Source organism: Gymnoscopelus braueri (assembly GCF_963280865.1).
Source record: "Gymnoscopelus braueri genome assembly, chromosome: 5".
In the NCBI taxonomy this organism is placed as follows: Eukaryota; Metazoa; Chordata; class Actinopteri; order Myctophiformes; family Myctophidae; genus Gymnoscopelus; species Gymnoscopelus braueri.
The window spans coordinates 21,920,470-21,946,472 of record NC_137606.1 but is presented as its reverse complement, the minus strand read 5'-3'; the positions used below and the strand labels follow the sequence as shown (position 1 = coordinate 21,946,472).

General features: G+C 43.0%; 1 protein-coding gene across 1 annotated transcript; it reads right to left on the bottom strand.

Moving 5' to 3' along the window:
* Positions 1-919: 919 nt before the first annotated feature.
* Positions 920-22,586, bottom strand: il15l (interleukin 15, like; the record flags this gene model as incomplete). The annotated part of the gene is made up of 4 exons (XM_080429112.1): positions 920-1,036; positions 12,332-12,466; positions 17,118-17,162; positions 22,428-22,586. 4 exons carry the CDS (start codon positions 22,584-22,586, stop codon positions 920-922), a joined length of 456 nt encoding a protein of 151 aa, XP_080285238.1.
* Positions 22,587-26,003: the final 3,417 nt, after the last annotated feature.

The following is a 26,003-nucleotide window of genomic DNA, read 5'->3' as shown; positions in this document are numbered from 1 at the left end:
CGGAAAGATGCTAATGTATCCGGTAGGAGACACAAAGTAGACTTTGTGTCTCCTACCGGAAATACAACCGGTCATCAAATTATTGGCCTAGGAATGCGACAAAAACAAAAATAAATGGGCTTCATGGGGTGTGCAACTGATAGAAAATAAGTCATTTTTTGGGTGAACTACTTCTTTAAAGTGGGGTCTGGGGATCCCCTGGCATCCTTGAGGGGGTTCCAGGGGATCCCCAGAAAAAATATGAACAATTTAATTGAAAGCGGCACTATGTATGTTTGAAAAAAATAAAATGTTATTTTGTCCAATCTGTACGGTAGAGTATTTTAATACAACTTTGTCTCCCTGCTCTTCTATTGAGACAGTTAGATCGTGCCAAATGTCATGTCTCACCTAGACACAGGATCTGACCCAAATGTTTCGGTCAAGATTAAATTTATCCCCTGAGCAAGCAGGCAGGCTCTATTATGCTCAATGGTAAAAATGTCAGTACTTGCATAGGAAAGCGGGTTCAAATCCGTGGTAGGAGAGGAAAGTTAAATAGTGCAGCTTTAACTATTATTCAGTGGTGGGAAGTGACTAAGTACATTTACTCAAGTAGTGTACTTACGTACAATTTCAAGGTGCGTTTACATTGTTTGAGTATTTCCATGTCTTGATACTTGATATACGAATACTCCACTACATCTCAGAGGCAAATGTTGTATTTGTATGTGTGTACCTGCTGGTCTATGCTGTGTAGTGTAGATATTTGAGATTGTTGCCTCTCCTTGACATTTGTTTCTTTAATTGTCCCCCTGCGCCCCCCTTCTTTTTTGTCATGAAATATCTGTGTTGGGAAAAATATATTTACATTATGAAATACAATATTATAACACATACTCGTCTGAGTGTCCATGAGGGCCACTTGAGGGGCCCGGCTTCAGCGTTCACAGTATCGGGAGTTGATGCTGTACAAAACGTCCAGCAGGGAATCGAGGAACATCTCCGCTGATCTCTCCACGTAGAACTCACACTGTGGACACCCTGCTTCTACTGTCTGAGAGAGAGAGAGAGAGACACAGAGAGAGAGAGAGAGAGTCACTACACTACTTCTTGTCGATCTCTCAACAAGCCCATTTACAAATCGAAACAATCATCTTCAAATCAAAAATAAACACATGAATATATTGAAAACAAAACTCACACCAAGTTGATAATCTATTACAGAAAACACATCTACATTCCCCATAATAAGCCCGGCCCCAGATCACACTGAACTGATCAACATCCCTTTGGAGGATCACAAATAAATCATTATTCTGGCTTTCACCATCCTATTGATCGGTCCACTCCTTGCTTTACTGAAAATGACGTTTGCGACGCGTTGTGAGCGTGTGCTGTAGACCAGCTCTTTTAGCCAAAGGTTCACCCCAGAATGGGAACACACATAAAAAAATGTGATTTGTGAAAATGTGTGGACATTTTTCGTAACATTCACCAATGCTGAAAAAAATATGAATATAAATAAAATAGGGAGGCCAGGCAGGTTGACAGTGATTAAGATTTGTAGCAGTGACCACAAATTGATGTGAATCATGTGAAATTCCATGAATGCGCGCGCACACACACACACACACAATCATCTTCAAATCAAAAATAAATACATGAATATATTGAAAACAAAACTCACATCAAGTTGATCATCTATTTGTTATGATTATGACGGTTATGAAGAGAGGTTGAGTGTAGGCTAGGTTTCTCTCCTGTGTGTGTGTGTGTGTGTGTGTGTGTGTGTGAGAGTGTGGATTTGCTTGGGTGTGTTTGGGGGAGAGTGTCGTGGTGTGATTGGATGATTATAGGAGGGGGCGTGCCAGCAGCAGACGCATCCGTTCCTGATTGGTGGCCAGGGGGCTGCTTCAACTTTAAAAAGCTGTCAGCGGGCCGGCGACAGCGAACCCGTTCCTTCTCGACTTCCAACCCGTCCGTCCTTCATCTGTGATCTGTAGTAGCCATTTGTGCTTGTGGAGCCAAACAGACATGTAGTACTCGATCTCTGCAAACACTTGATGCTTACATTTCGATCCTAACTCGGCCATCTCTTGTGATCTGTTGTTCTCTCAGCTAAGAAGGGGGGGGGGACTATTTGATTATATTGTTTGAGCTTTGTTTTTCTGATAAGGAGGTCAGCAGTTGAATTTTGTTTTCTTACGTGTGTAGGTAAGAGGTTATTGTCTCCACCAGGCCGAAAGGCATGGCGAGAGAGTATGTTTTGCCCCCTGTCCGTCCGTCCGTGTGTCCGTCCGTCCATCCGTCCGTCCGTGTGTGTGTGTGTGTCCGTCCTTCTGTCTGCGACCAGCTAATCTCCGCCACCGTTGGCCCTGTCGCTGTGAAACTGCGCACACACACCATTACTCCTACAGATTTTGTCCAAAAAACACGCAAATCGGTACACAGTATCTCTATAGCCATGTGATCAACACGGATCTGTCTGATTTTCCATATTCCATCCTGATTGGCTAAAATTGGCTTCCAAAGTAAGCAGGATTGGTTCATTTGGAACAAAATGCCTCAAATCATGCACGCAGCATGCGATTTCCGTGAAAATTTCCACAGAGATTCCCACTTGGCCCAGGAAGAAATGCCACTTGAAAACGTTCACATCAGCCTCATGGTGGCGCTATAACAGGCCAATTCACGTTTTTAGATATAACTGCACCGATCTGCGTCAAGTTTTGCACGCACACTCCCTAGAGGCCAAGGAAAAACCTTTGCCCTGCATTTTTCACATATGCCTTTTAGAGCGCCACCAGGAGGCTGAGTTTTGTAAAAACAAATTTTTTGCTCTTACTCCTTCAGATTCTGTCCAAAAACCACGCAAATCGGTACACAGTATCTCTATAGTCATGTAATCAAGATGGATGTGTCCGATATTTCATATTCCATCCTACTTGGCTCACATTGGCTTCCAAAGTTTGCAGGATGGGTCCCTTTTGAACAAAATTCAATCATGAACGCAGTGTGCGATTTCCGTGAAATTTTGCACGCACATTCCCACTAGGCCGAGGAAGAAATGGCACCCTTTTCACATTGGCCTATTATAGCGCCACCAGGAGGCCACAATAATCTCCCTGACCTGGCGGAGACTTGTGCTCCGAGGAGCACTTTTTCTAGTTGTTTCTAGTTCTGTTTTGTTGTGAATAGTCCTCCGCCCCTGGCTCACAGTGTTTTTGTTAGGCTCCAATCCATCTGGAAGTCAAAACAGTACACGCTAAGAACCAAAATCCGACTCTACAGCAGTAATGTTAAGTCAGTACTGTTGTATGGATCTGAATGCTGGCGAGTCACAATAAGATTATGAAGAAAATCGATGCCTTCCATAATCGATGCCTGAGGAAAATCTGCCGCATTTTCTGGCCTGAGAGGATCTCCAACGAAGAGCTACACAGGGTGACCAAGTGCAAGAGCATAGTGTTAGAGATCAAACCCCACCGATGGCTAGGTCATGTGTTTAGAATGGCCCAGGATCGTATCACTAAGGTCGCTTTAGGATGGACTCCTGCAGGGAAAAGAAAGAAAGGTCGGCCCAAAACAACCTGGCGACGAACTGTGACTGCCGAGCTAAAGGAGATGAACCTGATATGGGGCGAGGCACAACATGCAGCACAAGACAGGTCCCGATGGAGGCAGATCGTTAAAGCCTTATGTCCCATAGGACGAAGAGGATTAAGAGAGTTTGTGAGAGAATAAAATAAAAGATTGAAAAAGCAAACTGTTTGGACGGCAGTTCGTGGGAGTTGGGAAGGGCAGTTGCCCACTCCATATGTTGCGTAACACTATTACAGAAAACACATGTACATTCCCCATAACAAGCCCAGATCACACTGAACTGATCAATATCCCTTTGGAGGATCACAAATAAATCATTATTCTGGCTTTCACCATCCTATTAATATTCGATCCACTCCTTTTGTCGCTTTACTGAAAATGACGTTTGCAGCACCTCTGCCAAAAATCGTGGTGTAATCCTGGATAGCGGCTTCAAATTTGACAAACACATCAGTTCCGTTGTAAAAGCTAGTTTCTTTCAACTCAGACTTCTCGCCAAGGTTAAGGCCTATCTTCCCGACCACAATTAGAAATAGCTATTCATGCCTTCATTTCCTCACCACTCGACTACTGCAATTCCCTCTACACCGGCTTAGAACAGTCATCTCTCAGGCGCCTACAGCTGGTCCAAAATGCTGCGGCCCGCCTTCTTACTGGCACAAAAAGACGTGAGCACATCAGCCCTGTCCTGGCCTCACTTCACTGGCTCCCGGTCAATTTTAGAATACATTTTAAGGTCCTTTTATTTGCTTTTAAATCTCAACATGGGCTAGCTCCACTATACCTGGCTGAGCTTATAGAACAATACACTCCAGCCAGGGCCCTAAGGCCTGCTGATCAGTCATTACTGATCGTCCCACCAACCAATAAAAGGACCAGGGGTGGCCGCGCTTTTGCTGCTGCTGCCGCCCCCGCACTTTGGAACAACCTCCCTCTCCCCATCCGATCTGCCCAGTCCATTGGGGTTTTCAGATCCCTCCTTAAAACCCACCTATTCTCTCTGGCTTTTAACCCATAAGACCTGGAACTGTGTCATTTTTAGATTTGAGCTAAAAAGCATTATTTTACACTTTGGCTATTCAAAAATAGCAGATATACAAGCTCATAGCGCGGCACCGAGTGCCGCGCTACGAGCTTGTAGATCTGCTATTTTAGAGAAAATTTGTGCAAATCTATGAATATATATATATTTTTTAAGCGAACATTTTTAACTAAAATCTTTGCTTCTGGGGGTCCCTGGAACAAAATATTTTGATGGGGGTCCGCGGCCAAATACATATAATTTTGGGGGTCCTTGACATGAAAAAGTTTGAGCACCACTGATATAGAAACATATGTTTTTCAGAATACTGCTGAGATTTAGGAGACATGTAGAATCGGCTTCAGGTCTCAATGGGATCCACTACTGTGTCTTTTGCCTGAGTTATTTCAGATTTTTTGCAGTTTATTGCCAGAGATTTTTCATTGAAAAAAAAAAAGTACTCAGGAGCTGAGATACAAAATTTTAAAGTTTTAAGTTAACAAGGAAGTGGATAGGAGTCTAGATCTTCGACTAATCATATCTCCTTGGTCTTTGGGTCAAATAAAAAAAATAAATTTTTTTTATCTCCTAAAAACGAGTTCTAGGCAATCAAGTGATGGATTCTAAAAACGAGTAAAAACGAGTTAACTCGTTCTAGGCAGTCAATGTGTTAACAATGTACCGTATTTGTCTGTGCGCCTATGGGCGCTTATTGAATTGCGTTGATGCTTTGTTTGTCTCAACCTTGTACGGCACTTTGGTCAGCTTCCGTTGTTTTAAATGTGTTTGATTTGATTTGATTTGATTTGATTTGTGCTGTAGACCAGCTCTTTTAGCCAAAAGTTCACCCCAGAATGGGAACACACACATAAAACATTGTGATTTGTGAAAATGTGTGGACTTTTTTTAATGTTTTTTTTCTTCCAAGGGGTGGGATCAAAACAATGGCTCTGGACGCAATTGGTTTGACCTACAACCAACTACCAATTACAGTCTCCCATATTTGAATGCTGGGCCCTGATTGGTCACCCCAGACTTCGGTAGCAGGAAATGGATTCACAATGGGAGCGGTGCCAGACCCAAATCGCAGAGGGTAATTTTATTTTTGCACTGGCAGATTCGTCTGGTCCTAGGCTAGCATATTTGGTTGTTTGCCATGATGACACATTGAGGTTAACCCATTAAGACCTGAGGCGATTCTTCCAAAAAATCTAAATCCTAACAGTTTTTGGAAAGAAATCGAAAAAAAAAAAATTCAGGATTTTTCAAAAATAGCAGATCTACAAGCTCATAGCGCGGCACTCGGTGCCGCGCTATGAGCATATTTGGTTGTTTGCCATGATGACACATTGAGGTTAACCCATTAAGACCTGAGGCGATTCTTCCAAAAAATCTAAATCCTAACAGTTTTTGGAAAGAAATCGAAAACATTTTTTTTTCAGGATTTTTCAAAAATAGCAGATCTACAAGCTCATGAGTGCCACGCTATGAGCTTGTATATCTGCTATTTTTGAATAGCCAAGGAAATCTAAAGTGACACAGATGCGTTCCTGGTCTTAAAGGGTTAACACACTTCATGTTTGGGCGAAGCTGCATTGGGAACTCCTTATATGGTGGGAACTCCTTATATGGTTAATGCCTGTGTCATAGTGACATGAGCGTGATGACGTGGTCCGCCCGCCCGCCGGGCGGATTACAGGCGAATGTTTTGAACAGTTGTCACCAGTTTCACAAATAATACATTTTGGTGGGGCATAAGTTCTTAATTACACCTTAAGGAATCCTACTGGTTTATAATTCACACCACGTTACGTACGTGTAGGTCAGTGACCCTGTCGTTTCTCAGTGTGTGCGTGTGTCGTGTGTGCGTGCTTTTATACTGTAAGTGACACGTGGTGGCTGCCATAGTGTGTGTGTGTGTGTGTGTCAACACATTGGGTGCCAAAAACGTATATATACGTTTTTGGGGAAAAAAATGAAAAGAAAAGATTTTTAATTTAATTTTAGTTTTTTCTTCACAGCACCAGGAGATATCATTTTTCGAAGATTTAGACTCCAATCCACTTCCTGGTTAACTTATGACTTCAAAAGCCTGTATCTCGGCTCCTGTGTACTTTTTTTTTTTTACAATGTATTTTTGACTATTTTCAACTGGCTGCAACTATGGAACGGATTACCGAATGTTTTTAATTTTTTTCCCCCGATTGTACGAGACCTCTATGTGTGTAATGAGGGGATCACCGTGAGGACGGTGATCACTGAAAGTATTTTGTGACTACTTGAAAAAGGTTCAAAAATTGTAAAAAATCCCGGCACTCAACGTATAATATTTTAATAAACCTCTGGCACCCCAAGTGTTAAGCTGTGCCATCCTGTGGACCACAGTAATCAAAAAAATTGTAATCAAAAATTGTAATCAAATCACCATTTAATTAAAAATTGTGATGTGTAATCAGTTGCAGGTGTTCATGCTGCATGGAGACATATACACACACACACACACACACACACACACACACACACACACACACACACACACACACACACACACATTAACCGTATTTTATTCTTCTCGCAACGTGTCACATCGCGATGCATTGTGAGCTTGTAGATTGGGCATTTTTGAAAAAAGACAACACAACTGTTTTTGGCTATAACGTTTGGGCCCCTGGCCTGGCACAAACTCTTTTCAGATGGAGGCTAAATACATATCAATTTGGGATTGGGATTGGCATTAAACTGCTTGATTACCGCTGGCACAGAAGATGTAATTTTGTTAGATCCTAGACGCAAACCCCCTCCAGTCTAATAGACAAAAGGATGCTGGGTGAGTAGTAGAGTACACAGACTGCCTCCAAGTACACTAGTTTTTCTTTCAGTAACAAGGAAATACAAAAGGAATGATCAAAGATTAGCAGCAATATTTTTGTTGTTGTTGAAATGCACATGTGGATGACATTAAGGTTCATACTATTTACTATACCATGACCGTTATGCGGTTCACTAACTCCTATTCTATATTTAGCTTCCTTATTATTAGCTTATTATTAGCTATTATTTAATTAGCTACAGCTGCTTCAGAAATGCCCAGGGGCTGACCACGTCCACCATACAGCACTGAGCACATGGCTGCTGTATTCATGGAATCAAACACATCCAATTTCTCTACTTTTGGAAGAGGAGGAAATGATTAATAACGATGGTGTTTATTAACCATGAGCTTGTAGATCTGCTATTTTCTGTGATTTTTGCTAAATGTTTGACTATTGCATGCCCAGAATAGGGACACTATAGGGTTAGTGTGGTTAAACTAACAGTCCAGTCCGTTTCCTGCACTTCCAGTCAGACCAGCCCCTTTTTTACTGAAGTATAAGTAGCAATAGCACAATGTAGAAATACTCTGCTACAAATAAAAGTCTTGTCTCGAAAATCCAATGTCAAAATTGTATAAATAGCCGATCTACTAGTTATTATTACTAGCTATTTTCGAATAGACAAAGTATAAGATAGGGCTTAGTAATGTATGTTTAGTATTGCTAATCTACAAAGTAACTAGTGATTAAAGCTGACAGAATGTGTGTGTGTGTGTGTGTGTGTGTGTGTGTGTGTGTGTGTGTGTGTGTGTGTGTGTGTGTGTGTGTGTGTGTGTGTGTGTGTGTGTGTGTGTGTGTTCTCCATGGATCGCCACCTTGCCGTGGTGGAGAACCTTGTGTGTTCCAATGAACCTAAGAGCGATGCCGTCGGGAGCCTTAGCTCCTGGTTGGTGGTAAGGTCGAGGGGGAGGTTCCAGACGAAGTGCGATTCAAAGACCTCAACGGCGGAAGTGGCGGAGGATGATGTAAGTCACAACGGCACTGAAGGCGGATGAAGACTGCAACAGAGGGTGGTCTCCAGTCGTCATGGACTCCATGCCATTGGATTCAGGCCTCTTTCTGCCAAGGACCGTGTGGTGGCTGCAGGCGCATCAGTCTCCCCACGTTAAAAGACATCACGCGCAGGCGTCCTCCCGAAGGGAACCTATCCATTTCACATCATGGACAAAGTAAAAGTCCTGTGGCGTTCAGGAAGTGGTAACGGGGACAGGACAGTGAAGTCTCGGAGTTCCTAGTCACAACCTGGCACACAGGCGGTGGGTGTCTGATTCAGTCGTTAGGTTCTTGGACTGAGGCAGAAAGAGCTTCTCGGCAGCTGCACCCATGACTGAGCAGCCCTATTCAGGGTCCACTCTGCTCACCCCAGTAGGGGAGGGGGTTAGAAAAGGTACCCCAAACATAGCCTGCCTCACAAAAATCATGTCTGGAATACCGCATCCAGAGGGATCACCATTCAGAAACACAAAAAACTATTACGTATCGGAGCCTGGAATGTGCGGACTCTCACGGACAACCAAGCCAGCGATAGACCTGAAAGGCGAACTGCCATCATCTCCAGAGAGCTAAGGAGGTTCCAGATCGACATCGCTGCTTGCCAGCAGTCAGGTGGCCACTGTTATTAGTGCCTACGCCCCAACGCTTGATGCACAGGATGAAGTAAAGGAGGCCTTCTATGCTGACCTGGACAAAATTCTATCCGAAGTCCCTAAGGAGGACAAGTTAATCCTACTCGGAGATTTCAATGCCAGAGTGGGACGAAACCACCTGGAGGGGCACGCTGGGGAGAGAAGGGGTTGGAAACACAAACTCCAACGGCATACTACTGCTAACCAAGTGCTCAGAGCACAACCTGGTCATTACCAACACACTTTTCCGTCAGCAAACCAAGTTCAAAACATCATGGATGCATCCTCGCTCCAAACTATGGCATCTCATTGATTACGTCATTGTCCGCTCCAAAGACCACCGGGATGTCCTTAACACCAGAGCAATGACCAGCGCAGACGACTGCTGGACTGACCACCGCCTCATTCGCTCCATCATGTCCATCCGCTTAATGCGGAAAAGGAGCATGCAGAAAAGACAGAGCCGGCAAAAGCTTAACATCGAGCTGTTGTGTGACACCACCTACCAACAACAGCTGCAGGATGCTCTTAGCGCAGCCTTGCCCAAACAGTACCCGGAGGATACTGAAACACACTGGGGCACACTTTCCACTGCCAACATGAACTCCTGCAAAAACATCCTCGGTCTTAAAAAGCGGAGACATCAAGACTGGTATGATGAGCATGACAACGAGATCCAACAGCTCATCGACATCAAGCGGCAAACTTTACCTGGCAGAATAACATTCACTGCAAGGTTAAAAGAGCAGCGCATGCAAAAGCGAAGGCAGCCGTCCAAACGCAAGTTAGGAAACTGAAGAACCAGTGGTGGACAAAGAAGGCTTTGGAGATCCAGCAGCTTGCCGACTCTGGAGATACGAGAGGATTCTTTGACGCCACAAGAGCGGTATATGGCCCCAGCCATCGCTGCCTAACCCCCCTTCGCTCTAAGGATGGGCTCTTGCTACTGAAGGACAAGGATGCAATAGCAAACAGGTGGAAAGAGCACTATAAGGACCTCTTAAACAGGACACCATTCCTGAGATGGAGCTCTTGAACAACTCCCTCAACAGCCCATAGTTAAAAATATGGGAGAACCACCCAGCCTGGGTGAGGTGCTGGATGCCATTAAGAGTATGAAAAACAACAAGGCTGCTGGGCCCGATGGCATCCCAGCAGAAGTCCTGAAGAAAAGCGGACCCGATTTTTTTTTTTTTTTTTTTTTTTTTACCTTAAATTTTTATATCACGATTTTGTAACCCGATTTTTTACACCCAGTGCCAATTGTCTATGTAATCCTGGGCACTACCTTCCCTCTGCCAACCTATGGAGGCCAGGGCCGAGCTTATGCCTCCTTCAATGCTGGAGAGCCAACTGACCTTCTTATCACCTGACAGGGGAGAGTTTCCCTGGTTGGACGTAACGCGTGGAAGGAACACGTTATTCCAACCAGTTCCTTTCCCCTCCATCAGGCGCCCCGGCTGGCCAGGGGGAGGCAGTATAGTGACCAGGATTACTGCATGTTTTTGTGAGGGTACCTACCCTAGGAGACACAGGGAGAACATGCAAAACTCCACACAGAAAGGCCCTTTCGCCAACCCCACCTACGGTATGGGCACTGATGACGCGGAGGAGAGAACACTCCCCAGCGCCCACAGCAGGCACTACCGACATGATTTTCACCACTCACCAACTGCAAGAAAAATGCAGGGAACAAAATCTACCACTATACATGGCCTTCATAGACCTCACCAAAGCCTTCAACTCAGTGAACCGTCAGGCCCTCTGGCTGGTACTGGCAAAGATTGGCTGCCCAGAAAAATACGTTCGGGTACTGAGACTGCTGCATGATAATATGTCAGGCCACAGTACTCAGTGGCAGTGGAGACAAAACTGAACCCTTCCGGGTTGACACAGGAGTCAAACAGGGATGTGTCATCGCTCCAACGCTATTCTCCATCTTTGTTGCTGCTATCCTACATCGCACAAGCAAGCATCTGCCCCAGGGAGTCAACATCATGTACAGAACTGACGGCCAACTCCTCAACATCAACCTTTTCAGGGCTAAAGGTCTAACCACCACCATATCGATCATGGAGCTGCAGTATGCGGACAACAACGCCCTTGTAGCCCTCTCGGAAGAGGTCCTACAGGGTATCCTATCAGCCTTTGCGAAAGCATACAAACAGCTTGGTCTAGCCATCAACATAAAAAAGACCCAAATCCTCCACCAACCACCACCAAACAGCAGTACGCCTGTCCTACCCCCAAACATCTCCATTGACAACATCAGACAGGAAAATGTGGACCACTTCCCATACCTTGGCAGCCTCCTCTCATCAAAAGCTGTCATTGACGATGAAATACACCACCGCCTCAGCTGTGCCAGTGGGGCTTTCTCAAGGCTAAGGAAGAGAGTCTTTGAGAACCGCGACCTCCAAGCAAAGACCAAAATCTTGGTCTATAAAGCTGTGGTACTCCCCACTCTCCCGTATGGATCAGAAGCCTGGACCACATACAGCAGGCACCTAAAGGCACTTGAGGCATACCATCAGAGATGCCTCCGAAAGATCCTCAGGATTAGCTGGGAGGATCGGCGCACCAACACCAGCGTCCTGGAGGAGGCTGATATTCCCACCATCACTGCCACCATTGCCCAAAACCAGCTCAGATGGACTGGCCATGTTATCCGCATGCCTGACTCTCGCCTCCCAAAACAAGTCCCAGCTTGTTAAAGGGAAACGGGCCCCTGGAGGCCAAAAGAAGAGGTACAAAGATAACTTAAAAACACATCTAAAGAAGTGCCACATAGACTTAAAAGCTTGGGAAGACATGGCAACAGACAGGGCGACCTGGAGAAACCCTGCACTATATAATGATGACCTCCGCCATGCTGCACAAGACAAGCGCAGACTCAGGAAGGAGAGAGCAACCACCAAACAGCTCCAACCCAAACCCACCACCACTACATTCCCCTGTCCACACTGCACAAGAATAATCGGGTCCAGAATCGGCCTCTATGCCCACCTGAAGACCCACAAGGACCAAGAGGGAGGACAGTCATACTCGACTACGAGTGACCGCCGATGATGATGGTGTGTGTGTGTGTGTGTGTGTGTGTGTGTGTGTGTGTGTGTGTGTGTGTGTGTGTGTGTGTGTGTGTGTGTGTGTGTGTGTGTGCATGCGTGCATGTGCTTAAATGTGTGCATGTGAGTGCACGTGCATTCGCCCAATCGTTCCTCCCTCACCTCATTGACCATCCTCACTCCGAGAGAGGATAGATTATTGGCCAAGACGTAGAGAGTTCTTTTAGTGCTGGGCCATTCCCTGATGAGTACTTTAACTTCTGCAGCAAAGCAGCTGAGCGTGGAGCCGGGACATTCCTGCTGGAGAAAACATAGTCATAATAGTGTTAATATCATTGTTGTCAGGCAGAAACTCTGTATTTCAACTTTTAATTAAATTGTATTATAGTGCCAAATCACAACGAGTTGCTTCAAGACACTTTACATACAGAGCCAGACACATAATGTATTGCCAGTTACTTCTTAAAGGAACACTTCCCCATTTTCAACCATATCGTCATATCTTCATATCATAGCACGTCACTTTGTTGCCGCACAAATGCATATAATTTTGGGGGACATGAAAAAGTTTTGAGCACAACTGACATAGCAACACAAGTTTTACAGAAAACTGTTAGGATTTAGAAGACATGTGTAGAATCGGCCTCAGGTCTTAATGGATTAAAGGAGCACTTCAGTCAGTGTCAACCTTATCTTCATGTAACTGGTCCTCACTAATGCTCATCTACCAATAATTAAACAAAGCTCTTGTGGTATATTAGCCCTTATTTGCTTATATTTTATGAACATTATATGTTAAAAGTAACCGTGCTAAAGTAAGAAGAATCATGTGTGTGTTGTGACCCAGCATAGCGCCTGCATAGGTAAGCAGGTACTACTATGTTAATCTTGACCAAATGTCTACAGAACATGTGGCTGGTAGCCTAGAGTGCAGGGGTGTGAATGGCGATTTACATCTCTATTGTTAACCCGAAGACATCAGTCTGGCTTCCTGACAGGCAGGATACAGACAGATAGAGACAATGTTCAAAGGACTTAAGTGCTTGATTCTTCGACTGATCAAAGGAGTTGATCAACTGGTGGGGGGGATTCTCTGACCCCCACCCGCCTGTATTGTAATGTGAGCTACCTACAGTATAAAGAGTTGACTAGAAATTGACTGGTTAGTTAGTTAGTGCTGTCTCCACACGCCGTGAGGCTGGGGGAGCTTCGGCTCCTTCTGCTGTTGCTATGATGCTGTTTGCTTGTTGCTGAATAAACCACTGAATGATTCTGAGCATGGACTCAGGACGTCTTCTCCTCTACTTTATTACAACCAGCGGGCCTGGTAACCCGCATCTTGGCACCTAAAATTTACGACACTCTGTCTGTGTGTGCGTGCGTGCGTGCGTCCCCAAAATCTCTTCTGCCCGGTTCTCCTCAGTGGCTGGAGCAATTGTTCTGCAATTGCACACGGCCATTGACCATTAGCATGTGCACGGAACACCGACGCCCGTTTTTCACTTTCCCCAAATGTCAGCTGTTTATTAGGGTTCTTATGTACAGGAATTACGGCCGGAGTTTTCGCCGTTACTGCGCATGTGTGGCCACGTGCGCATGAATGCGCAGCCACGTACGTGCACATGCATACACAGCCACGTACGTGCGCATGCACAGCCATGTGCGGCCGCGGGCTCCCCAGAGTATGATGTTAGCTTTTGCGTTAGCCGGTTGTTTACTTACTGTCTAATACGTGCATGCGTGGCCACGTAGCATGCACGGTGTGGTCCGCGACTCCGGGTCTATGGACCCCCTTGGGGGTCCGCCGTCCGTGGCTCCGGGTGGGTGTGTGTGTGTGTGTGTGTGTGTGTGTGGTTTGTGGTCGTTCAGTCGCTGCCTCCCGGATTGCCAAATAATGTGTGTGAAACAAGCGCCAGTGTTGCCACATCCGTGAAACAAGCGGACCATGATGCGCGCGTGTGTGTTGGAACTGTTGCAGGTACCAAGTACACTTTCTATCCCTGATATACTGTCTGTGCACAGCACATAGCCCACACTACACATACTTTGGGTGCTCATATCCCCCGACAGGTAAGGTCTAGTTATAAGAAGGCACTATTTCCGTCTACTCACTCTGTGTCTCATTGGTGGGCTATGGCCAGTTCAGAAACATGCCTACCAATGACATCATAGATGGGTATTCCAAGCTAATGGAAACTACAGCCTTTCTCACTCAGCCTGAATTTTCATTTTGTTTCTCTCCATTATTCAGTCTGAAAGCCCTCTCAGTGCAGCCGTTTTTTCAATTAATTAATCCACCACTGCTAGCGTTTTTACTAAATCTTCTGAGACCCACAGACAATTTCTTTCAAAGAACATGTAAACACCATCTCTTCTGTCATCCGGAAAAACTAAATTGTAACCGCAATCTTCTGTTCTTTAGTTATCGGCAGTTGAATATAGCAATCTGGGAAAAGAAATCAGAGATAAATGTATTTTTATAAATTTGATAACGTTAGTCCGGACGGGCAAATTGCAAAGACTGAAAGGAGGATTAGTCACCCTCCATACAGCATACCAGGAGGCAACTGCTGTATGGAGGGTGACTAATCCTCCTTTCAGTCTTAAAGGACGACTTCACCGATTTTCAACCTATCTTCATATAATTGGTCCTCACTAATACTCATGATAAAATGGTAAAAAAAAAATCTACTCGGTCTGTGTCTCAGAGGAGGGCTGTGGACATTTCAGAGTCCCGTCTACCAGTGACATCATCAATGGGGAATCCAAGCTAATAGAAACTGCAGGCTTTCTATTCCTGGAAAGTTGCAATGCAATAAAAGTTTGTTTTTGTGTTAAAATAAAAATAAAAATCTAAATAAAAAATTTGAAATCTTGTTGGAAAAGAAATGCATGCCTAACGATGATGTCACTGGTAGACGGGTTTCTGGACTGTGCTGTAGTAAAAGAAATAGCAGATGTACAACCTCATAGCACGGCAAAAAAAAAATATCCCTGGCACAAAACATTTTTGAGATGGGAGGGTCCGCAGCCAAATTTTTGGGGGTCCTTGACATGAAAAAGTTTGAGAACCACTGGCCTAAACTATCTGGATGTCGTCTGTGTTCATGTTTATATGAGGCCTGTATAATATCATTCATGTTTATGTACAGAACAGCTTTCTCCTCAAACTGCCCGTCTTGCTCTCCCTGCATGGCTCTGCTGGCTCTTATCCAGAGTAACCATTAACGAAGTAATTAATCACATCAATGGAATGCAGAGAGAACAGCGTACAACAGTTCACACCATACCACTATCTCTTTAACCAACAGTTCTGGCATGGTGAAATATTGCTGTGATTGCATATTAACTGACTGATGACATATTAACTGACTGATGAGTCACATGGCAGTGGTGTGGAAAAAAAGTTCTCAAATTGTTTACTTAAGTAAAAGTATCAATACTGCAATGCAGAAATACTCTGTTACAAGTAAAAGTCCGGTAATGAAAATTGACTTGAGTCAAAAGTGTTGGTTTCAAAATATACATGAAGTACCAAAAGTAAATGTACTAGTTATGCAGAATGTCCCGTCTAAAATGTGTAAAAGTATAACGATGGTGTTAATTAACCATAGCAGAAAATAGCAGAAAATAGCAGATCTACAAGCTCACAGCCGAAAGTAGCACTCAAAGCTAAAAAAAAAGCTCAAAACGCGTTGCTTAAAAATAAAATAAAAAATCTGTGTTCCAATGGATCCAATGTAGTTATTATTTAGTCACAAGCTGTTGTCAATACTTTTTAATTATTACATGCTCATAAAACCCACAGACACACTTAACCACTTTCAGTTTAAACGTTTTCAAAACAAGTAAGAATGGGTTGCGATACGGCCCGTTTTGCTATATCTAAAGTTTTCAAGAAATAATTAATCAGCATGGCAAGAAAAGTATACAAACAAGTCGAATAATAAACGTACAAAGTCTCGGTGGACTCGGACCAAACTGAACAATTTCTCTTTTTTGTTTTCTTTTTATCCCACAATTTTGTAACCCATTTTTCACCCAGTGCCAATGCCTAAGGTTGTAATTCTGGGCGCTGCTCTCCCTCTGCCAGCCTGCATGAGCTCATGCCCCAAACCTGAGCTCATGCTTCCTTCAATGCATGAGGAGTGAGCAGGCCGCTTCTTATCACCTGACAGGAGGGAGTTTCCCCGGTTGGATGTTAGTGTGTGGAAGGAACACGTTATTCCAACCAGTTCCTTTCCCCTCCATCAGGCGCCCCGGCTGACCAGGGGGAGGAAGTATAGAGACCAGGATTACTGCATGTTTTTTTGTGAGGGCACTATACCCTACTGTAGGTCTAGGAGGCACGGGGAGAACATGCAACCTCCACACAGAAAGTCCCTTTCACCAACCCCACCTAGCTAGCTGATGACGCGGAGGAGAGGACACGTCCCAAGCGCCCACAGTGTCCACGGCGGGAATCGAACCCAGGACATTTTGAGGCGACAGCACTACCGACTGTGCCACCGTGCTCCCCCAAACCAACCAATTAACCAGTTATTCGAGGGGGCTATCCCCTCTAAGAGGGGATAGCCCTTAAATAGTGAACTAGAACTAATGAATTGTTGATGAACTTCTGTGCATTTAGTGAAGTGGTTCTCAAACATTTAGGTATCAGGGACCCCCAAATTGATATGTATTTCGCCGTGGACCCCCATTGGAAATTATTTTGGACCCCCCATTAGAGACGATTTGTCAACATTTTCCGGAAATCTACCAGCTCACAATGTGCCACAATATGACGCATTGTGAGCTTGTTGAATAGGCGAAATGCAAAAATAGGTTTTAAATGTTTAAACTGTTCCTCATTTGGGCCCCTCATGGGCCCCATGGGGGTCCCCGGACCCCACTTTGAGAACCACTAGTTTAGTGTAGAAAGCATAAAGTGACATATGTTAACACATACGTGATTGAGCAGCGTAGGGGTGTAAAGTCTGGAGTCGAACCACGTCTGATGAGAAAGACACACACACACACACACACACACACACACACACACACACACACACACACACACACACACACACACACACACACACACACACACACACACACACACACACAACATGCCTACAGTTAAAGGCTATAGAGATACAAAATAAATACAAATAATAGTAATACAAAGAAAATAATGCATCTACAGTCAGAGCTTTTTTTTAAAAATCATGTTATGAAAACAAAAACAAAATCTCCTGAAAACATCAAATCTCCAGAATTGGTTTGCTTACCTCTCTAAGCTATAACCTGATGGCAGTTCTCTCTCCAGAGGAAGAGAGATCCTGTTTGTTTTGTGAACTTGGTGAAATTGAAATTAATGAGGTTAACTTTTTGTTTTATTGCTCTAACTATGATGATATAAGAGAATAAAATGTCTTCTATTTGTGGTGATTTCCTCGAGTTGGATGATTCTGAAAAGCTTGAGATATGTTTCGTTAAAGGAGCTTTTGTTGAGGCACATTTCATTTGTCAAGCTTGGGAGAAAAGACAGAGCACAATAATTCTGAGCTGTAATTGAATGTATTATGTGAATACACTGTAAACATGTTGTAAGCGTAAGCGGTGTCTCATAGACCAATTATTAGTTTACTAACATTGAGACTGGATGCACAGGTGATTGTTTCATGCAATCAATTCTCAACCTGTTGTTTTGGGGTGCGCTGGTTTCAGCACACCCCAACCCCCTCTTGTGTGTTGGCTAGTGAGGCACGCCCTAGCGAGACCTGATAGAATGGGCTTCATTTGGAGCCAGTATGACGTTTGGAGCCAGTGTGACGTCGTCTGTTAAGGGGTCTATAAAGACACCATTATTATTATTCTACATTTTCTAAGTAGCAATACCACAATGTAGTCATATCTTGTAGATTGGCTGGCTATTTTCAAAAGACAAAGTACAAAAGTGGTTAATGTATGTTTTGTAATAATAATCCAAATCTACAAACTTGTAAAGTTCTCAAATAATTGTAGTGGAGTAAAAGTTCAAAATTGCCTCTGAGATGTAGTGGACTAGAATTATGAAGTATTGGTAGGCCTAAATGGACATACTCAAGTATCTGTACCTCAAAATTGTATTCAGGTTATTTTCCACCACTGGTTTTATGTTTATCGTTTATTGATTGTTTATTCTCATTAGCTGATGCCGGGGCGACAGCTAGTCTTCCTGGGGTCCAAAGACCCCAGACTTATGAAGTCTGCATAGCAAAAAAAAAACAAGCAGATTTTAACCACATTCCTATAGGTGGTTGTAATGTGATTCAAATCTGATTTCTAAAGATGTTTTGGTTCCAGGGGCATGGCATATTGGCATAATAGGCTAATGAGGGGTTTGTTCCTACAGGTGTGGCATATTGGCCTAATTAATAGATCCTGGAATTGAAAATGAGGGTTAGGAGACTTGGTGAGGGCTGCAACCAGTTTCACTTTCACGTACACAGCTGTCACTTCACTTAGTTGTTCAGTCTGTTGTTGTCACTGCTATAATTACAGTATATCACATACATTTTGTTTATAGCTTCATAGAAGAATAGCTACTTTCATGATTGACTTTAATTATTGGTGCGTTAGTGTTATCCATGTCATGAGTAAAGCTATTGTGAAGGAAAGGATACTCACTGCTAGTAATGTCATCAAATACCTCATATTATTTTTTGAAAAATAAGTGGAAATGGAAATGGAATACAGGGATGTGGGCCAAGTCAAATATTTGTGTCCAGTGTTCTAGAACACAATCAATCAAGTCTAGGGCCAAGCCCTGTGCAACCCGCCTGCTGGGTGTACAGATGTGAGTTGTCCTCGCCTTCCTCACCTTCGTCGCCCCTTGCTGAAATCATTTTCAGCTGAGATCCAAACAATCATTTTGGTGTCTCCCCGGGACCCAAATGTAAAAAAATGAATTATGAATTCAAATCTTAAAATAAATTAGCAGCTCTACAAGCTAACAACGTGTCACATTGTGACGCGTTGAAAATAGATAAAGCCTTGATTTATTGTATTAATACAATGTAAAAAAGTAGGGTGAACACATGTGAAAATGTGTTGGTCCCACAAAGGTCCCATATTGTTGACCAGGGTCCCCCAGGGGACTGTCCTTGGCCCCCTCATTTTCTCCCTCTACATATTGCTGAAAATAGCAGATCTACACGTTGTTGTCTCGCAAGCCAGACTGTTGCATCCCACAATTTTCTAATTATTCCGTCATACTGTGCAGTCTGGAGCAACGGAAGCCCTGAAAATGATCAAGCGATTAAAGCGGATGTGACGCCTCCTCCCCGCTTCCGTTTCGTCTTTTACAGTCGCACAAATTTATCCTAATATAAATCGTCTAAGCATATATATAGCTCGCTGCTTATCAGATATATTATTAATTAATGTCAAAATAGCCTCTGTAACACATTGTCACTCTTGTCACCTTGCAAATTTGTATTCTTATTGGGCTATGCCAAATAAAATGTTGAATCGCTTAAGCCCTATTTAATGTTTTCACAGTGTTCTAAAATACTGAAAATAGCCGATCCACAAGCTCAGTTGAGTTGTGAACTTTTTTTTAAGATGTGAAGTTTAAGTGTGAAATAAAATGTCCAAAATAAGGATGCCAGGTTGAAAGTGGTGGTCATTATATTTTTTTAGGGTATTTTATTTAGCAAAGGATTGATAGTAGTAGTAAATGATAAAAATCATAACTGTTTGTATAGTTGTTGTATATTGCAATTAGTGTTAGTCACCATGCCAGCTTGTGATGGACATTTCCATCGATATTTTATTTTTGCCAAGGACATGCAAAACTAGACGCGTCGCAATTCTGGGAAATTGCAAAGTGTGGTTGCGCCGTCGCGGGTCGCGGCCGCCGGGACTTGAGGGATACGCCGGGAGGAATACCGTCGGAGGCCTGCGCGACGTGCCATTCGAATCGGGTGCCGATTGGATCCTGCCTTCGTGATACGTGCCGTTTTGATTTGAGGAAATAGGCCCCTCCCACTAAACAAATAGGCCCCTCCCACAAATGTAACGGGCCAATCATATTGTCACGTCACTCCTGATATCGCTTTTATTTCATTTTGAGTGGACTGATCCCCCCAAAAGTCATGTTTTTGCATCAAACGGTTACGTTTTGTGCATTTGTGTAGCCCCCTATGGGTCAAAGTGGAAATACTTTTGGGGATTCGTTGAGTAAACCACCCTCGACATGTGATTCAAATTTGGGATTGACCGGACGTTTCGTTCGTGATTTCTGGCATTTTTGGTAAAACGGGCCCCTCCCACTAACTTTGGAAGCCAATTACGGACGAACGGTAAGGACTATCAAAATACCTTTTGGATGTTTATCGCATGGGTCCAGAGATCATGTGTACCGATTTTTGTGAAATTTGGACAAAATATGTGGGAGGAGCTTCAAAGAAAATTCAAAATGGCGGAAAATCTATCCTGACGTCTTGACCCAAGGAATCTAGGGGAAAAAAGATTTTTATTTTACGACCTACGGTTCAAGAGTTATAGGCCAAAACGTAAAGGGGGCTTTTATAGCGCCACCATGAGGCCAACTGGTGTAATTATTTTATTGATAATTTCGGACTAAATTATGAACCTCCCCTCCAAGTCTTGTAACTCTAGCCCTTACAGTTTCTGAGAAAAAAATACTTGAAATCGAGTTTTTTTTTTCTTCCCATTAAAGTGGATGGGGAAATTTAATGCACTAATAAATTAATATCAATGGAACCAATCTCTTAGCAAAATACACGAGCACGATTCCCGGTTAAGCCGGTCATTTTGACATATGGCACGACATTGGGGGATAAAAACTGTGGGAGGAGTAGCAGTCCAAAAGAATACTCTCGTCTCCCTCCTTGTTATGCACAGTGTTTATTCGCCTGGTAGAGACACTATTACAAGATATGATCAATTAAACTTACCAAAATATCAAAACCCAACAGCCATTAAGTCATCAATAATGTTTATAGTGAATTTGAAGTACAGTTTAGAGACTGTTTTGTGAACGGCACGCACCGACGGCATTATCATTTGGCGAAGTGCGCCATTTAATATCATGCAGGATTTACACACTGCTTTAGCTCCGTGTTCATTGCCAGATTTACAATTGTGTTTTCTGTAGGTTTTTAAACGAGGATAGCCGGGTTTGGCTTGTTTTGTGTGTAAATCTCTGCATGTTGAACTGCGTTTCCCAACTGTAATGGCGTCGATGTCTCCTGTACTTGGAATTCACTAAAACGTGTTCTATGAACATCATTGATGAATGAATGACTTTTGCTTTTTGATATTATGATAAGTTTAATTGATCATATCTATAGAAAATGTAATAGTGTCTCTTACCAGGCGATTAAATCAGATAACCTCGGGCCATTGTGTTGTGTTGGATCCTCTGTCCAGTCAGGACAACATTCCAATCGGACTCTTGTTTAATTTGCTAATGTAGCGTTCCTTGTCGAGTGGCAACAAGGTTCTGTGCCTGTGATCTGGCAAGCCATGACGCCTGCTTTTTAAATTGGTATACTTTTACAGCATATGAGTTTGAAAACCCCACATCCCTCGGTCTATACCAGCTGGGGGAAATCTGTGTTTTCCCCCAAGCCTTTTATTTCTATCACATCCAGTGTTTTGAATCCTTAATTTTATGGTTTATCTCGACTTTCTATCCTTTTATTACTATTACCCTGCTGTTGTATTGTATTGTATTGTATTGTATTGTATTGTATTGTATTGTATTGTATTGTATTGTATTGTATTGTATTGTATTGTATTGTATTGTATTGTATTGTATGTCCGCACAGTTATTGCTGCTTGTACTTATACTGTAAGTAAGTGACAAATAAAGTCCTACTTGATTTATGTTTGATAATATCACAATTTAATAATGTAATTAGACTTGCATATTAACCCTGGTGTCCCTATTTTGGGCACATTTTCCAAATGTATCACGATTTGTCAAAGTTTTTAATTATTTTTCTAAGAAAGAAAATAGCAATCTACAAGCTCGTAGATCAGCTATTTTAGTTATTTGTCATACAACAAAGTACATGAGGCTTAAGTGATTAAGAAATTGTCCCCCTCTCTTATTTATTTATTTGTGTTTGTTTGTTTGTTTGTTTGTTTGTTTGTTTGTTTGTTTTGTTTATTTAACAAATGGAACCCTGTATATTGCTCATCCAGTATTTGTACAAAAAAAAATAAAAAAAATACAGATTGACCATAAAAAGCCCTACTGTACCTTGCCTTTGATTTGCTCCTTGAAGTCTCGTACCAGCGAGGACGTCTCCTCAGTGCCCCACAGACAGTGCCCCTGTGCGTCCTGGACCAGCCCAGACAGACACATGCAGACGCACAGACACAGTAAGATGGCGCCGCTGTGCTGTCGTCCGGTCGGCATGTCACCGTTGTCTCACATCTTGTTCTGTCTTTGCATTTGGATCCGTCCTAGCGATAGGGACGTGTTCCAATGTGTTTATTGTTATAATTTTTGTGTTGATATTATCCACTGTCTGCTGACTACGGTGGCATTGGCGTGAGTAGAACGGTGATGAATAAGTTATTATCGTTAGGTGTTGTCACACTCCTTTTGTCTGTCTGTCTGTCTGTCTGTCTACTGGGTGACTCCCAGTAGAAAACTGTGGTTTTACGGGGGGAAGCTGTTCAGGTGTTCAAGCGGCAATTGTTGAATATATCAAAGATGAAAAAAAGGAACCCTTTCCAAAAGGTCTGTGAGTGAATAATCCCAGTTACACAGCTAATCCCACATGGTATCCTGGTATGTGTTCCACGTGTGTCCATCCTATGTGTTCCATCAATGTTAAGTCACACTGCTGCAACACAGTGTTTATCAATCCAACCTTTATCCCACCAGCCTGTTGGAAGAAATGTTAGGCACATTAATATACCGTCCGTCCGTATGTAGCGCCCGGGATTTCGAACCCGGGTCTCCCACGTGGAAAGCCAACATCTTAACCACTAAGTCAAACGGATATCCCTATCGCTCGGGGGAGATATTAGACTTTCAGGCCATCAGGCTGAGGTAGTGAACCACTCTGTTACACGTATATCTATCTACATCCATCCATACATCCATCCATCCATCTCCTGTCCAATGTGAACTACAAAAGCTGTAATTAAATGATCTAAATAACTCTATACAAATATTGTGTCTTTGTGCACATTTCATTTGCCAAGCTTGGGAGAGAAGAAGGATATGTTGTTTAACCACTTAAAACCCATACGGTCGAGCGGATGGTCAGGGCTCTATACTAGTGTCTTTCCTGTTTTATGTTATTGTGGGGAAGGCTTTAGCTGAAATTGCCGGTTGAAAACTAGCCGGTTCTGGGGACACTAGGGTGTCGATCTGTGAGCAGATCTGTGAGCTTCTAGATCAGCTATCGCCAGCGAAGACATTTATTGTAGAGCCAAAACAGTAGGGTTTCTAGTATAGGGCCCTGAGGGACTCCAGTCAACTAATCTATCTATCTGTCTATCTGTCTATCTGTCTATCTGGTATGTGAAGCCACAAGCACTGTGCATGACGCCAACATAAAACATAGAAACTGGAGCTGTCAGTATACAGTACCTCATACCATTGCCTTTATCATGATTATCTGGAATATTTGACTGCCTGTTTAAGTATATAGAGTATTTATTTTTTAATTCACTCTACTATGAACTTTTCATGGTCTGACCTGTTTCTATCCTGTTTTCCTTGCTTTTCTTTCTATCTCTATTATTCCACTTTCCTGAAAACTTCGTCCAAATCCAGCATAGTCTTGAAATGAAATGAAATGAATAAAATAAAAATACCTTGTGCAGTCTCTGTTCTTCACTCCTGAACCTTATCTGTGCCTGCAGGTTACAGACATTCCTCAAAAGTGGAGAAATGCTCCTCCAACGCCAAAACTGGAACAAAAGGAAAGAACGATGTTTGTAAAAAAATACATAAATAAAAATGCTATAGCTTGTATTAGGGAGTCTTCAGCTGATGAGCTCCAACAGTGTGGGAGGATGATGCAACCGTGGAGAAAAAAAGGCAGATATGTCTGAATGTGAGAATACAATACGCGTCCCTCCCTCCTAGGAACCCTCTCTCTCTCTCCCTCTCTCTCGCTCTCTGTCATTCTCCTCCTAGACTTTGCTCAAACACAGCAGTATTGGAGGAAGACTTTTTTTTTTTTTTTACATAAGAAACAGTAGCAATCCCACAAAGTTTTACTTGAGAAAGGTGGCGGTGCAACGGTACTTAAAGTAAAAGTAATCATTATGCAGAATGTCCCGTTTCACTTCTTAGTTATCGAAGTATTAAATGATTTGTCAAAATGTTTGATGAACACATGATGACAATGTATGTATAACAATGCAATACTGTGTGTGTGTGTGTGTGTGTGTGTGTGTGTGTGTGTGTGTGCGTGCGTGCGTGCGTGTGTGTGTGTGTGCTTATTCATTTACTAGATCAGTGTTTCCCAACCCTGGCAATCGGACCAGATGCTGCAAAGGAATTCGATGGTGCCGCTCTCAAACAACACAATTGGCCGACGCATTAAAGACATGTCTACAGACATTGAGAGTGCTGTCATACAAAAGATTGTGACTAGTGGAAAGTTTGCCCTGCAGCTTGACGAATCAACAGATTTAAGTGGACATGCACAGCTGTAGGACCAAACACAACATAGTTTTTCCTCATCTCTAAGGCCTCCCATACATGAAATGGATTGTTGTATAAAAATATTTTACTGCAAAATTGTGAAATTGTGAAATTGATATATAAAGTTATACACCCCAAACTAAAAATAAAGCCTGGTCGTCTGGGGGTTGAGGCATATAAAATGATTTAGATTCACAATGGAAGCTCTGATAGGTTTAAAACGTGGCATACTTGAAGTCAGGACATCCCTCTACATTCCAGAAAAGACTGAATGTCAATATCTGAATGTAAATAGGAGATCAGTCATTTGAACACATACCTACAATAGGCGGAAATATAAATATGTAGAATGTTGCTCTTTACTTTGTAGTGACTCTGACATGGATTGCCATAGCAAGACATATGATTTCTGAAAGGTGAAAGGTGTGGTTCTACTGAGTCCAGCAATACCAATTGCGTAAAAGTAGCTTTAATACTCATGGAGTTATGTCACTAAACGTATATGGTGTCCCAAATGGGGAAATCGTGAAACAGTCCTAATGAAATCTACAGTATCACACAGATTAGTTTTATTTTCAATTCACTTATCAAGGGTGGAAAAATATTAACAAATTCACTTGAGTAGAAGTCCCTAAAATGTATTAAATGTCCCAAACTTGAGAAAACTAGACATTTTATGCAACTTCAACAATAGTGCAGAAAAAAATGCAGGCCTACAGTACAACTATTTAGCAAACCTGGCTGAGGGAGTTTGGTCTATGAAACACAGGATAAGATGTAGATTTCCTTTTTGCAGGCACATACGTCTTGTCGTCTTGGTGATGAATGGTGGATATAATGGAGCTGGGGTTAGGTTGTAATTTGGGACGCATCATCAGTAGTGTTCCCTTGGTTCTTGGGGTGTTTCGGCCTTGACACTATAAACCCTCGCCAAAGGTGGCCGGCTACAGTGTGATCAGCCCTGAGCTTGCGTCATTCCCAATTAGTCATGAGATCTTGCCACACAACCTCTGCACCCCACCTCCACTGGGCGGACCTCAGTGTTCCAGCCGCGATGTTGTGCTTCAGCAGCAGGCTCGGCATAGCATAGGTGTTTTTGCTCATAAGCCTCATCCACTGAGGCCTCCCAGGGTACTGTGAGTTCGATGATGAACACCTTTTTTA